General features: G+C 39.2%; 2 protein-coding genes across 2 annotated transcripts; both read right to left on the bottom strand.

Annotated features, from left to right (window-relative positions):
* Positions 1-4,389: 4,389 nt before the first annotated feature.
* Positions 4,390-8,171, bottom strand: LOC116259968 (pyridoxine/pyridoxamine 5'-phosphate oxidase 2). The gene is made up of 7 exons (XM_031638008.2): positions 7,788-8,171; positions 7,605-7,654; positions 7,468-7,525; positions 7,354-7,386; positions 7,080-7,175; positions 4,908-5,075; positions 4,390-4,760 (listed from the first exon to the last, which is right to left on the bottom strand). Exons 1-7 carry the CDS (start codon positions 7,878-7,880, stop codon positions 4,659-4,661), a joined length of 600 nt encoding a protein of 199 aa, XP_031493868.1. The 5' UTR covers positions 7,881-8,171; the 3' UTR covers positions 4,390-4,658.
* A 3,556-nt stretch (positions 8,172-11,727) lies between these two features.
* LOC116260873 (myb-related protein 308-like) lies at positions 11,728-13,404 on the bottom strand. The gene is made up of 2 exons (XM_031639394.2): positions 13,234-13,404; positions 11,728-12,745 (listed from the first exon to the last, which is right to left on the bottom strand). Exons 1-2 carry the CDS (start codon positions 13,364-13,366, stop codon positions 11,934-11,936), a joined length of 945 nt encoding a protein of 314 aa, XP_031495254.1. The 5' UTR covers positions 13,367-13,404; the 3' UTR covers positions 11,728-11,933.
* Between the last annotated feature and the right edge of the window lie 1,475 nt (positions 13,405-14,879).

The following is a 14,879-nucleotide window of genomic DNA, read 5'->3' as shown; positions in this document are numbered from 1 at the left end:
TCTCATGATTTTGGGGTTGAATCCGTGTTTGGGAGAGAGTTGATCTGATGAAAAAGTTATATATATATATATATATATATAATCAGTTTTGCTGAAAAAACTGAGGGAGAAGTGGCGGTAAAATAGTATTTTATTGTTATCATCAATAAAATAGTATTTTGAGACAAAACCAGGTTTTAGTTGTCATCCAACCACCTCGGTAATCGGCTCACTATTTAAGATCTCTTGAAGTTTGTGGATCGAAATTAATGCTGATGTACTAAGTACTTTAAAGCAAGCATTGAGAATCAAGTCTTCAGCTTTTTGATCGAATTTGACCGTCTGCAGATAAGATAAAACCAACTTGAAACCTAAAAATCAAAAGAAGAGCTCTTGGAAGGTTAATGAATTTGAATTCTACCATTACTTTTTGCATCATTCAAGCTGATCACTGGAAACCGGTTGGCTTAAAGGGTGTGCTGTTGATCTCTCGATGGGGGTTTTGTCATTTGAACGGGGCAAAATTTTCCTCGTTTAATGCTGAATTTGGAAGAAAGGGTACACATGTTAAAGATGGAATTCACCCATGTTTGACTGAGTTTCCAATTACAAATTTTCGACTATAGATTACCAACCAATTACATGTAGCGCACGCTTACCTAAACCAGAACGATCCTTTTTTAAGTGTTTTTTCCCACTTAACTTGTTAATATTGAGAGCCCCAAGATTACCTAGAGACTCGTGCACTCTGCCCTTCATCCCAAAAATCTGATGAAATCAACGAGGGAACCTGATTCTTCCCTCATTCTTGACTAGAAGGTGGGTGTATTTAAGTAAGTCAAAAAGAAGAAATTCTCCTCAGCAATAAAATATTCTATGTATGTGTTTGAATCTTTTATATTTGGAGCAAAACTGGCGGTAAAATGAAAAAAATTTCAGAGGATATATGGTTTCTGTTGTTAGACTAGAAGTTGGGTGCTGTAAATTGTTCACTTTTGGAAAGATAGCACGGCGGAGAGAGGTTGACGCAAAGAACTATGAAAGCGAGTGCTAGCCGTTAGGATCAGATTCTCAACTTTTGATGGAACCAGCTTTTACTTTTACTGTTTCACAGGCAGAAGGGGTAACAGAAGGGGAGGAAGTAGAACTTTGATCCTCTATGGATGTATTTATATACAGGGCCAGGTGCGTGTGGTCTCATCTGGGCAATGAAGAGTTCCAGGAATGTAAGGCCTTCCATGGCAGACCTCTTGCTCAAATGAGTATTCCACTCGAAGAAGGAAAACGTAGCCCAACGTTTCAGAGGGCAAAACCATCCATCACCATGCCTCTGTTCTGCTGCGACTTGCGTTTCCCTGCGGTGTAATACTCATCCGAGCTAGATGCCTGCCTTTGGAAGGCGTAAGCCTCTACAGACTCCACTTCTCCCTGCACTTGCATGTGTTCATGGTAAGTCCTCTCTCTCTCTCTCTGTGGGTTTTCTACTCTGGTCATGCACTGCAAGGAAGTAGATCAGGTCGACCAGTTGGTTGACACCCTTAACGTGAATGAAACGTCTCCTGAATGGTGTCTCACATTAAGGAGGACACTCAGCGGGTGATCTGATCCACTCCTTGCACCGTCAACTTTAACTTTGCAGCAGAGGGCCTTAATGGCGGCTTCTGAACTCATGATATTTCACCAACATGCAAGATATATACATCTTATATACATGGTGATTTGTAAGCGTGAAAGCACACGATGGCAGTAGCCAGCAGTACAGAAAATCCGAAAAGTCTGTCTTTAGGGGTTTATTGTGTTGGTCATCACTGAGACAACGCCATTTTTGAGAGATTGTTTTGAAGTAAAGGAGATCCTTTCATGAGATGACTTGTTTCTGCTACAGAGGTTCAACTGGCAACTACCTTGTATATGAGCCAAACCAAGATAGGGATAGCGGAGTTGCCTGGCCAACCCCACGTGAAAGTTGATGTACATATTTCAGGATCAAGTAAATTGTTGTTCCAGGCAGTATCAACGAAATAAAGAGACCATCATTCTTCCTGCTCCGTGTAATCATATAGCTGCTACTGTCGGTGCCCTTACGTTTCTTCAGGTGAAAAATGAGAAAACTAATGGCTGAACACTTAAGTGGTGGCATGGCATCAGCATCATCGGCAGTACACTCTTCAACTTAGATACCACAATCCACTGCTTATGATGCAGAGTGACAGCGCCCATAACAATCAAACTAAAAACCTATTTTTTCATACCTAGACCAACCATCTATGCTCTTGAGGTGCTATGTCCCTTGAGGCAAAGGGATGGCTCTTCCCTACTTAGTTTTTTTTATGTGAAAAATTAGCACTCCATGAAAGTGAATTACTTTTTCTTTTTGAGCTCTTTTTTATGTGTTTGGGGGAAAACACCTCCCTCTTTCCTGATCTGTTTCGTTCGTTTGCTTCAAACTCCTAAAACTTTGATGGCTTCAAAATGCTAAGGCATGAGGAGGCAGGACTCAACTTTGCCATAAAATGGCAGCTGCCAGGAAAATTAAATAAATAAATTAAAACTTGAAGTCATAACGCGACGAAAGTTTGTCACTTGAGGTACGAGGTCGAAGCCAGCTGCAATACATACAATCTTTTTGTTAAAAAAAAAATGTAGGCAGTAATATAAAGTCACAGTGAAGGAAACGGATGAGAAAGAATTGGCTCGCGAAGATTTTTATTCGTTGTTCTTCAAGTAAATATTGACTAGACTGAACCCCGTAAAAGTAACAATTCTACGGCAAGATGTTTGAATGACAGGATTAAGATTCGACCGTTTGGCCGCTTTGTTTACCCTTCTGTTTCCTATCAATTTTCCTTTCCATGTTGAATGAGACAAATGTCTCAATTTCGTCAGCATTTCCAAATGCAGATGGCCATGTGTGAAGCCAAAAAGCACACAACTCAAGCTCTTGGGCTCACAGCTGGGATCTTTTTTACAAAAAGGAAAAAGAAACAGCGGATCAGGCTTTAAATGGGGTAGTGAGGATGTTGAGAATCTTGGCTATTTGGAATTTGATTCAAATCCGATCTTATACGTGTTTAGCAGATACCAATCTGATAAATTTTCACCTCTACTGGGGCATCTGTACTGTGCCTCCCTTAGCACTTAATGGGCAATGCCTGGAAGCTCTTAAACAATGTGGCCACGCTCATGGAAGCTACAAATCTGGTTTTCCACTACCAGGATATAGCCTCACGACCATGACCGTGACATGAAGAAACACGCCTAGCCTCTTAAAGCAATGCATCATAGGAAAGAAACATACATCGTGAGAAGCTGTTGATTCGAAACAAGCCTAGCTTCTTAAAGCAATGCATCATAGGAAAGAAACATACATCGTGAGAAGCTGTTGATTCGAAACACGCCTACTTCTTAAAGCAATGCATCATAGGAAAGAAACATCGTGAGAAGCAGTTGATTCGAAACACGCCTAGCTTCTTAAAGCAATGCATCATAGGAAAGAAACATACATCGTGAGAAGCTGTTGATTCGAAACACGACAAACCTCATAGTTCAAGAAAGCATGTTTATCTGAAGAAAATTGATGCATTTATTGGGCACGTGTATCAAGCTAAAGGGTTCTTGCATCATAAAAAAATGAGAACAAGAACCATCCGATTCTCATGTACTCGGTTGTTACACTGCAGCGCACATACCTCTTTAAGATGTAAGCAAACAATTATTCTAGCTGAGGAGGATGATGAAGTTAACAATACGCTGTAGAATCTAAGCATGCTTAAGTTTCAAACTACTATACCTTCTTGACTACTAACTGCAAATAAAAAATTTCAGGTTGCATAGAGCATGATGTCCATGGGACATGAACTATGACTCTCCGCATGACAGAGACCTCATCCCACCATATCAAACCCTGTGGGCCTGTAGCACGTCCTCCCTTAGTAACTACTTGAACACTATGATTGGCGATTAGGAGTACGAATATTGGCCCTTCTAGACCTCTAAAACGAATCTGTCCTGACCAAACAGCTGATGTCCTGGATACTGAAAGCTAGCTTCTGATAATCACAAACTTGACAATGAGTTCAAATTCAGGAAAAGCAACTAGTGTATGGAGAATTAGAAAATCTTTATTAACCTTTATTAAACAATTCAGATGGAGGTTACGTGATACCCTGATCCATTTATAACATGACCCAAAAAAAAAGGCAAATCCATACATATAACATGGTATACTACTGTTCACCGGAAACAAGTATAGGGCAGAATAATCTGTAAGGATGATTTCAACAACGTGCTATTTACTTCTTTACTGCCGCATGTTACCTCTCCAAGGTTTCTTACCATTCCAGGGTGCTTACAGCTTCATGCTATCTATTTCTGTAATAAGAATGATGCTTTAGATTTCTCATAAAACACTGATAAGAAATGTAATTGAATGTCTTTAATTTTCCTTTGTTTGTACAGGAAAAACTTTCAAGGCTGATGTCGCACAATTGTAAGAATGACTGTAGCAGCTTGTATCCTGAACGCAGCATATAAACAGAGGGCAGGTAGAGAGCAAATAGTGGAACAATAGTTTGCATATATCAACCAGCATATACAGCGTATCTTTTCTCGTTCAAGAAGTTTGGCTCTCACAGCTGATACTTAAGGGGTTACTCGCCAATGGAAAAGCAGTTTGAGACTCAGGGGTTTATCTTCTCCACAATCCATTCATGTGACTCAGGATTGTCAGGATTGACTCTGAATACGACTCTCTCGTTTCCCTTCAGATTTAAGTAATCAACCTGAAATGCACAATGAACAGTCCACTGCATGACTATAACAATTTGCCTACGTGATATTTCTCTTATGAAGAATAAAAAGATATCTGTCTAAATGACAGTGTCACAGTACTATCAGAGCTACGTTAAAAGAAAATCAGGATATCAGACCTGCTCAGGATCTAATACCAGAAGGCAAAATGTATCAACAGGGCCATCAGTTGGTTCTAGCCTGTAGCTGTTCGGTGTTTCAGAAACTATATATGGGCGACCAGGATCACACCCCAAGTACTGCATTCTCGACTTTAATGAACTAGCAAACCAAGCCTTTTCCCTTAGCTAAGAAACAAAGAAATAGGAATTAGATAGCAGATCATAGGAAAAAAATAGTTTGTCATCTAGCAGGAAAATGCTTCTTATATGGAAAATTCCAATCACAGGCTTTAGTCGTCGCACTAACCATCTTCAAGTTAAACACATGATGAGAAAGCAGTACAAGAAAAAGCTTTCCATTTCTGAAGACACAAATAATGATAATGCTATCCATATTACCCCCAATATTTGTCTAATTTTATAGATTGTTTTATTTGTCTCTACAAGCCACCAAGCCACTAAACTTAACAACATCCCTCCAAGGCATCCAGGCACTTATCTCTTTATACCATCTGATTTTTGTACCAAAAACACACATACAAGTATTATTAATTTTAGTCAAGTCCTCATTTCTAACAAAAAGTAGTGATAGTTTTTTTTTTCCCTCAACAATCATGCTCGAAGCTAAATCCTCTTTTCTGGTAACAACAAGCTCAAAAATTCTACTGTCAACACCATGCCTTTACTTTGAATGAACCCTTGATAAGTTGCGTAGGGTCATTGCAGCTCAGAACTTGAAATGAATTAGAGCTTTCATATGTTGACTTCTCCAACTTTATACTGCAAATCAAACTCATTGGAAGTATGGAAATTATGAACTGAATGACATGTCAAAATCTCAATAAGATCTTAGCAGTACTGGCATACGTGAAGGTGCTCTTAGTGAAAATTTCAATTATTGTTGCTGTACCTAAGTTTAGTAGTAGCTGCATCAGTGGAACAGAACTTGTTCGTCAAAATGAAAGATGAAAAAGGTTTCCTTGTTTTCCTGAGTTATATCTCAGGAATTTAGTGGCTGAATAGCACTTAAACATATCATTTTCTGAGTATAAGCCCAGATCCTAATTCCAGGCACCACAAATCACCCAATAAAGAAAAAGGCAGTAGATAAAACATTACATATCTCTAAGTGACTGCTGGAACCAAAATCTGGAGCAATTATCTATGTGAAAGGCAACTACTAGCCATATATGGACGTGTACAGTTACAGAAATAGAAATCTGATATCTGGTTACTATGGAACTGATGGGTAATTGTGTAAAAGACAAGAAGAGAGTTAGATAAGAGTAGGTGATGGTTCACTCCCTTTATAAAGCTAAAGCCCCACCGTCAGAAACCTGACAAGCAAAAGTCAGCATATTTCATTTCCAGCCTGTAAGGCACTCTTTCTTTAAATTTATTTCATTTCATGTGCTCAAAAAGACTGGCTTCAGTTCATTTAGCAAATGACCTCGTCAGAGAGCGCCAGCTAAGAATGTCAAGTTAACAAAATGATCAAAGACCAAGAGTTTGCCAAGCTGGTCATTGTTTCACAAGCAGTTTGGCCCAATGATGTTCTCTGCAGATCTGCTGCTCAACCTTGGTGAGTTAATCATCTTCCCCTCGTTCTCATCATCTGCTTATTTTATTTGCCAGGGAGTTTGTATAAGTTCAGGGCAGGGAATATCACCACTATCTGGCAAAATAACACTTCTGATAAGTGCTAAGTTAAGATATTCATGACATGTTCCTCAAAGTTGTTTTGAGCATAGCTCCTTCATGCTACCTATTTACTAAATTTGCACTGTTAGATGAAAAAAATCAATTTAGTATTGAGCACACAGCAGAAGGGGCGTTACATTATTTATGTAACACCTAAACCCAACAGAACATCACAAAACCTTAACATTGTGAACAAAGGTTCAACATTATCCCAGAGACACATGCAAAATCCCTTCAAACATGGGGATTCATTTATCATCTGAATAACATCAGAATGACCCACTCACGTAGCTGGAAGCAAGAAGCTTCCTATCAAATACACCTCATTGTGCAAAATATAACAATTTCCATAAAGTTTCAATGGCCGCAAATGAACTCAATACCAAGACAACAATAGTCATCTCTCGAAAACTCTAATATCAAAAGGAATCAGGAACAGAAAGCCTGCCATTAGGAAATGTAAAAGACAGACAATTTCGCATTACCCACATGCAGCTTGAGAGGATCAGCATTAAAACTATCGATCATTTCAATTTTGCCATTGATTCGGAACTGCTCCCAGGTGTCTGTGAAGTACCAACATATCTGAACAACGGAGACCAAAAAATTATGAAAGAAATACAGCTCTGTCAAAAATCATTGAACCTAACCTAAGAGAAAAAAAAATTGCAATAAGAACCACAAAAGAGAACTTATGCCCAGCCCGAAGTTACAATCAAACGTAACGCACGGGAATTAATTTATCAAGGATGAAAGAACCTACCTCCCCATATGGGCAGCGCTTAAGATCATCAACCTACATGACAAACACCAAAACATAACTATACATCAAATTCGACTGGTGTAACAACTCAAGAGAAATCCCGTAAATGCCAACCTTATGACTCCTCGAATCGGTGTAGATTTCGATCTTCTGTGATCCTTCATGAAATCCTCTGCGATCAATCGATGCCCAAAGTAAAAAAAAAATCCCAACTCAGTAACAAACAGTTCAGATAGTTTTCATATGTGTACCTGAAAACAACGGTCCTATTGGCAGGCTTACCATTGCAACCAACTGTCGCCTGAAATTTGAGATACCCCTTAACGCACCTCACCGAAGAACAAAAGAAAAAGGTACCCAGAAACACGCTGCAGATGCGAAAACAAAAACAAATCTTGACAATTTTTTCTTGTTTCAGAGAAGGAAGAGGGTACCAATTGGAAGAATGAGGATTGCTTTAGATGGGCGTTGGTTTGCAAAGCGTCTAATAGCAGATGCTTCCATGGGGAGTTCGTCACCGTAGCCATTGGTTGGTTGCTTAGCACAAATTGGTGAAGCCCAAAAGATTACCAGGCTATGCACTACAGGTTTTACCAGGATACCACACACCGGAAACCCCACTACCATGACAAAATGTGGTTCATTGTTTTAAGAAAGTAGCATTAAGGGCGTACTGCAACAATGGCGGCCTTGCATCTCTATGATTCTGTGAGGTCAGTTCTTGAACACGCTGCAAATCGTCCAACATCACCGGCACACGATACGCGAAGCGAAACGGACGAAGTCGCTGTATCCAGGTGCCACTAACACCCCCCAAATGGGGATGGTCATGTAACTAGTTCCGCTGCCCGTCCTTGGCCGGACAAAAATTTACCGTGTGTAATCAAATATCAACCTAGTTCGTTTTGTCTTTAATTACATTTTACTTTTTGAATATGTTCAAGTTCAAAACTATGAGCGATAGATGTTCAGATTCAAACAATCAAAATGAGTGGAGCATATATAAAAGATTGGCTGTTTAACCGATTGCTGGTTTATTGTAGGTATTCTTATAAGAATTCTACGATAAAAAAATTAATACGGTGTTAGTGTGGTTCATTAAGTTATAGAAGTAAATAAACAAAAGATGGTCTTGATTACGTCATCCATGCCAAAATTCATTACAAGTATTACAAGTACAACAATTCGATCCACTCATGGGCACGAGTCTTTGAAGATTCCTCACAATATTTAATGCGAGACTAAACATTTGGAGCGTTACAATCCACCCCTTAAGGTACACGCGTTTACGCGTGTGGGACTCCAGGTTCGAGTGTTGAAACTACTATGATACCATTATAACAACCCGATTCACTCCTGTGCTCGAGCCCTTGGTTTGGCTGATCTCAATTCACCCTCTAGTAGTTTCAGCTCCAACTCCAAAAAGATTAGAAATCACGACAATCATCTCATTAATGATCTATTTTATAAACCTTTGAAAATTTCACACAATTTTTAATACAATACTAAACATTTGGAATGTTACAACAAAAAAACTCCTAACAAACTCTATGATATCAACGGGCTCCACATTTAATAACCTAACTATATTTTCAATTAGATACATTGAAATGTATATTCAAGTTTGGTTCTACCATGAACGGGGTCCATGTGGTTGCGCAACTAGAGTTGCAGCTAATCAATTAAAACACGGAGGTATAAACTGTGGGTTTTAATGGAAAAAGAGGCATAGCAGTCTACAGTCTTTGGTTTTGACATTTTGTAAAACCTTTCTTCTTCTTTTTCTCTCCTTAAATAAAGACCAATAAAAATCAATGCTACGGTGTGGGTGGAACACTCCACTTATATCTAAACAAACCGCACGATATATATCCTAAAATATTTTCCTACTCGTATGAACTCTCCCATTTTATAGATAATAATTAAATCTTAGGAAAACATGCGCTTATAAATTCAGAAGGAGAACTCGCAATTACTTAACATTTCATGCCTACTGCAGCAATCAAATATGCGATGGGTTAGTTCAGATCTGATCACTTAAAAATAAAATCTTGGAATTGAATAGGCTCAAATTAATTATGATGTCACTGACAAGCGGATCCAGCCAACAAAATATCTTCGGTGAACGCCACAATTCTTCGCTAGGCAAAGCTCACAATGGAAGCTGATTATATGCACCACTATATCCTAGTGCACAGTGCACACAACTCACTCTCTTAATAACGGCTTCCAAATTGAAAGCCTCCAGTGGCCCATATGACTCCTGATGGATATAGCACTGAGCCATAAACATAAACAAATATAACTTATATGATATTACTAAATTTAAATTCGATCCAATATAACATGTAAGATTTATATCTGGACCATGCTTTTATTCAGATTCATACAAAACTTGGTCTTAAAAATGATTCTGATGCGATGTCGCTTATACTAAATCAGTGTGCTGCTGCTGCTGCTGCTTCTACAAAGGTGGTCAATTAGGCTTGGGCTAATTATGTAATAAAAGTGACCAAAATACTTTTAACTAAAGTAGCTCGTAAGTTCGTTAATTTATATTAGTGTCTTAATTATGTCCAATAATATTGATGTGCGATGATCACTAATTTATCCAAAAAACATACTTTTCTTTCAAAATAAGCATGGGGTAGTTTTTTTTATTAATGTTGGAAAGTTCCACAGGGAAAGCCAAGCTATATTAATACAAATTAAGAATATTTTCCATGCTATTTTTAGAGGGAAAAATGGTAACATTTTTATGCATGATTTTTGTATTCGTTAAATGAAGAAAAACTTTGGTTCCATTTTCACATTATATGTCTAAAATTTCCCTACAAATTAATACAAAATAAAGGTGAAGATAGAGAAATGATACCATAGAGCCGAACACTCCGTGCTTGGCATGTTTAGGAACGCTAAGCATCATGTTTTCAAGGAACTCTTTTCGTGTATCCTCCCAACAAATCAATGGTCTTGATGAGCAGAAACTTACTCCAACGTTACATACTTTACATAGTGATCTTAGAAAGCTTAAACATAAAAAATCCAAGAAGGTTGCCCACAAGCTACTGCCAGAAAAAGGCACAGTTTATGGGCAAGAGGTTAGGTAGGGTTTCGTCTAAATTTGCTCAAAGGAGAAGTTGGAGAGAAAGGCCGCTGAGCAGCATAACACTGAACAATGCCTTCTGAAGATGTGGGTCATTTTCAACTACCATAAGTGAAGTTGTTTCCGTAAATTTGATATCTCCCTGTCATCGATGTATCAACCAACCTGTCAAAAGCACAAGCAGGAAAAAAACAAAAACATTTGAAACATAGCTATATATATATATATCTTACAAAAATGTGACGTTGTGAACTTTTTTCTCGTAAATAAGATGGTAAAAGCAATGTCTCTTTCTCAACATGCATGTCAATTGAGCGCATCCCAAATCTCAACCTAACCTCCAAATAGACCAAAAGATGTTGGTAATTAAAAACGTTGATCATTCAAGTTTTTTTGTAATTGTTTACTTAGAAAAAATAATTGCCTTTTGCGAAAAACTCTCTATATAAAATATGATGGTATATCTTTCAACTCGAGTATAGTGCTTGCACTGAAAAAGGTAACATTGACGACAAAAAAAAATAATGCATGAAAGGACAATGGCCACATGATTGGAATCTTAGACCCTTTAGCTGAATGTGAGCTGCCTTGCGGCAACTAGGCCCCTTGAGGCATTTATTTTTATTTTGCTAAACAATGTTTAAAATTAATCAGTTTAATGCGGATAGTGACGACATGGTCGCGGGCCCAAATTAAAATTTAATCTGCTGCGCACACATGGACGCTCTTCACTGCCGCCGTTCCAAAGTTCCAGTTTCTCCGTTCCATTAGTGAAAGTCGTGTGGTGGCATGTGGGGTTCTAAATCTTCACGCAACAGATCTTATGATGCCTTGACAGGGAAGACATAAACTTTGTCATTTTAGTTGAGTTTCTACAGTGGCGTTGAACGCACGTATTCTGCAAAAACGATATCTTGTTGACACAAGTAAAGGACGACGTTTCGTGTTGAGTCGCTTGTTCCTGAAATATCAAGACTGAAGTTAACTTTTGGTTCTTGGCTGCATCCTAGAAACAGGATGGAAACGGTCAGCAAACTAGATTCTTGCTCAGATCGATGGCAATAATCCTCATCTAATCACATCATCTGATCTTTGGCCCTCAGTAGTACCATTCTCTCAACTCGATCATGAAGATAATTGTTCTTCCTTCACCAGATTTTGCGTCTCGATGCTCCGTCTTTTCTGACGGATCATGGTCGCCGTTACGAGTATGAGATGATTTGATGAAGGGGAAGTGAACTTACAAAACATTCATGGATTCCATTCAACATTCTTTTATTCTATTTTAACGGAACAAAAGCTTAGTCACATATATTTCTTTTATACTTCCTAAACAGCAGCCTGGAGCCATTACCCCATGATCATGGCGACATACTTACTGCTTCACTAGAGAGAGAGGGAGAATGAAGAAAAAGTAGTAGTGGTTATAAGAACTACGATATGAACCACAAAGTGATGCATTGTAGCTAAACCTTCAGTCCATGAGAGATTGAATGAAGGAATCCAACAGCATGTTCTCATCCTCCAAGCAGACGAGACTCGGTTCATGAATCTTCATCTTTACGCTGTGATCATCACTTACAATATTCTGACCGCGATCGTGCCAAAGCTGAAAAATCTCAGGCGTGGATCCCTCGCCGTGATCATAACCGTGGACTTCCTGTGTGAACTCACCGTTTCCACTCCAACCTACATTCTGATCAAGAAGCGACACAGCGGAACCCGACCTACAGAGCTCATCATCAGAGCCACCACCACCAGTGAACTCGCCACCATTTTTGCTGCCATGGTTCCTACCCTCGCAAATGGGCAGGACCTTTGTCTCTCGACGCATCCATGGCGGTGGTACTTTGGGTATGACTCTAGTTGCCTTAGGCATATGAAGCCTAGAGCCTGTAACCTCGGTAACGTGATCCTTTCTGCCGTTCTTCCCTTTGTTGCTTCTGGTGTTGAGGGCAGACCTTCTCCGCATGAATTGTTGATTTCGGGGACGAAATACACCATCGTTGCTGTATTGAGAAAAGGAACCGAGGATGGGTTTGTGGGTGTTGGGGTCGATGCCATTCCTCTTGAGCTTTTTGCTGAGATGGGTGTTCCAGTAGTTCTTGATCTCGTTATCTGTGCGACCCGGAAGCCTGCCTGCAATGAGAGACCATCGATTGCCGAGAAGAGCATGCAGCTTGAGGATGAGATCCTCCTCATCTTGGCCTATGCCGCCTCTCTTTATACCAGGCCTCAGGTAGTTCATCCATCTCAGCCTGCAGCTCTTTCCACACCTTAGGAGCCCTGAGTGAGTTTGAGGGAGAAAGCCGACAAAAATGGGAATGCTCAATTAATTAATTAATTAGCACAAGGCATTCATCAAACGTTAAAAAGAGAGAGAGAGAGAGAGAGAGAGAGTCGTGGGAATGTCGAACGGAGAGAAAGAGGGGGTCAGAAAACGTAAATGGAGAGGTGTCACCCTTAAAATTTATCGAAGCAAAACAGGATCTGATTCATGGTAACTTTTCCTCAATTAAAAGAAACAGCAGAAGGTTAAGTTCCCAAGAGAATTTCAGGAGGAGGAGAAGCACAATAGTCCGCAGGAGCAGCACAGTATTACTTTTCCAGTGAATTGAAGAGTAAAATATGCGGAAGACCCATGAAGATGTTTCAGTGAAAAGAAAGAATAACAGCCAAAAACAGAGAGAAATATAGCGTGACAATTGCAGGCGTGAGAACAAGAAACACACATAACATAATGCATCGAAAAAGCAAAGAAGTGAAACTGAAACCTGCTTTCTTGGGTAAAGACTTCCATTGACCTTCGCCATGTTCGTTTACGTAACTGATGAGCAGTTCGTCTTCTCTCGGTGACCATGGCCCTCTGAGAAGTCCAACTTTCGAGCAACATGGACTCCTCCCCATTCTCTCTCCCTCCTCTGTGGAAGGACTGGTTTGCTGCGGGAAAGAGACGGAGCGGAGTCCTACTTGTGCACTTACAGTTTTATCCTTTTTCCCATCGCCGTGGTTGGGGATTGGAAATGGCTCGGATTAGACTGGGAATCCAGTTTAGATTGAATTCAACCAATCGGATTTTATGTATTGGGATTCAAACTTGCTTGAATCTTATTCCTTTGAACACCTCACTAACTTAACACCCCAATTATATCTCTAATCGGGTCAGGTCCCCAACTGAGTATCATATTCATATTCAACTATGAAACTGCATACCAAGTTTGAGTTCAATTAATAATTGGATCCACATAAATGATGATCAACCCAGCAAGGATCCAATATCATATGTATAGACCGACAAGCAAAAGATCGATACAGATGTATCTAACCCATTTGGGTTGTTATTTCTGTGCCTACAAATTCATAGTCCACCACCTATAGTGCGCTCAACCATATAATAAAAATTTGCAGAACTAGGAAACTGCAACTTCCCAATTGTAAAAAATAGGAACATATTTATGACTCACCTATGAAACAGCAGCTTCCCAGTTAAGTGCGAAGTCTGTCTTCATTCATTCAGCCTCTTTCCTTTCCTCTCTGCTTCTGCTTGTTCATCAAGTTTTCCTCAGTCACTACTTTCGATTTTGTTCTGAGGTCCAAACAAAAGCAAAGTACAATGCTGGAAATGACATTAAGTGCTTTGACTGAGTTTTTTCACGTTATCTAAAAATGTGATGAAGAAATGAAAGAGAAAATTCTTCTTTTACTAGGATAAAGTAAAATTAAAAAAGCTTAAAAAAAATCACCTTTAGTCTAAAGTAAGGGTTGTTCAGTGAGTAGAGCTCGGGGTAAGCTCCATTCGAACTTGACTCTTTTGTCGTCGAGTCGAGTTCGAGCTTAAATTAAAATTGAGTCTGTAAATGAGTTGAGTTTGAGTTAAACGAGCTTGACTCAATACGCTCGAGTAGGCTCTTGTAATTTCCTTTGCTTTTTTTTTAAAAAAAAAATAAATTCATCAAAGTTTTAAAATTGGGCTACAACACTCGACATGAGTTGGTATGGAGTTTATCGGGTCTTCAAGGGCTGATAAATGATCAGTATCAGCCAATACTTGCCGATAATTAATAACATTCCTCAGCATTTTATACTAACAAATGTACAATTAGTAAGCTTATGGAAAGGTTTTTTTAGATTTGCAAAATTGATGTACTAGGCTGAAAGTTAACTGTAAAAGGTTCTGAAAATTAACCAATAAGTTCATGAAATGCCTTTGTAGCTGAAAGATGGAGATACCCCAAAGAGGCCAAGGGCCCTTCCCCTTTCCCTTTGTCGTCAGGATCAGTGCTACTTTGGGACCTAAGTGAGATGTAGTACACCCATTAACTAACTAGAATGTCGTGCATCCATTGTTTGCAGTCCAGATAAATAGTGTTCAACAAAAAGTCTTTCTAGCTAGAAGGGACGTTACGTTGGATAATTATAT

This window comes from Nymphaea colorata, chromosome 9, assembly GCF_008831285.2.
Source record: "Nymphaea colorata isolate Beijing-Zhang1983 chromosome 9, ASM883128v2, whole genome shotgun sequence".
Taxonomy (NCBI): domain Eukaryota; kingdom Viridiplantae; phylum Streptophyta; class Magnoliopsida; order Nymphaeales; family Nymphaeaceae; genus Nymphaea; species Nymphaea colorata.
This window is presented reverse-complemented; position numbering and strand designations above follow the sequence as displayed.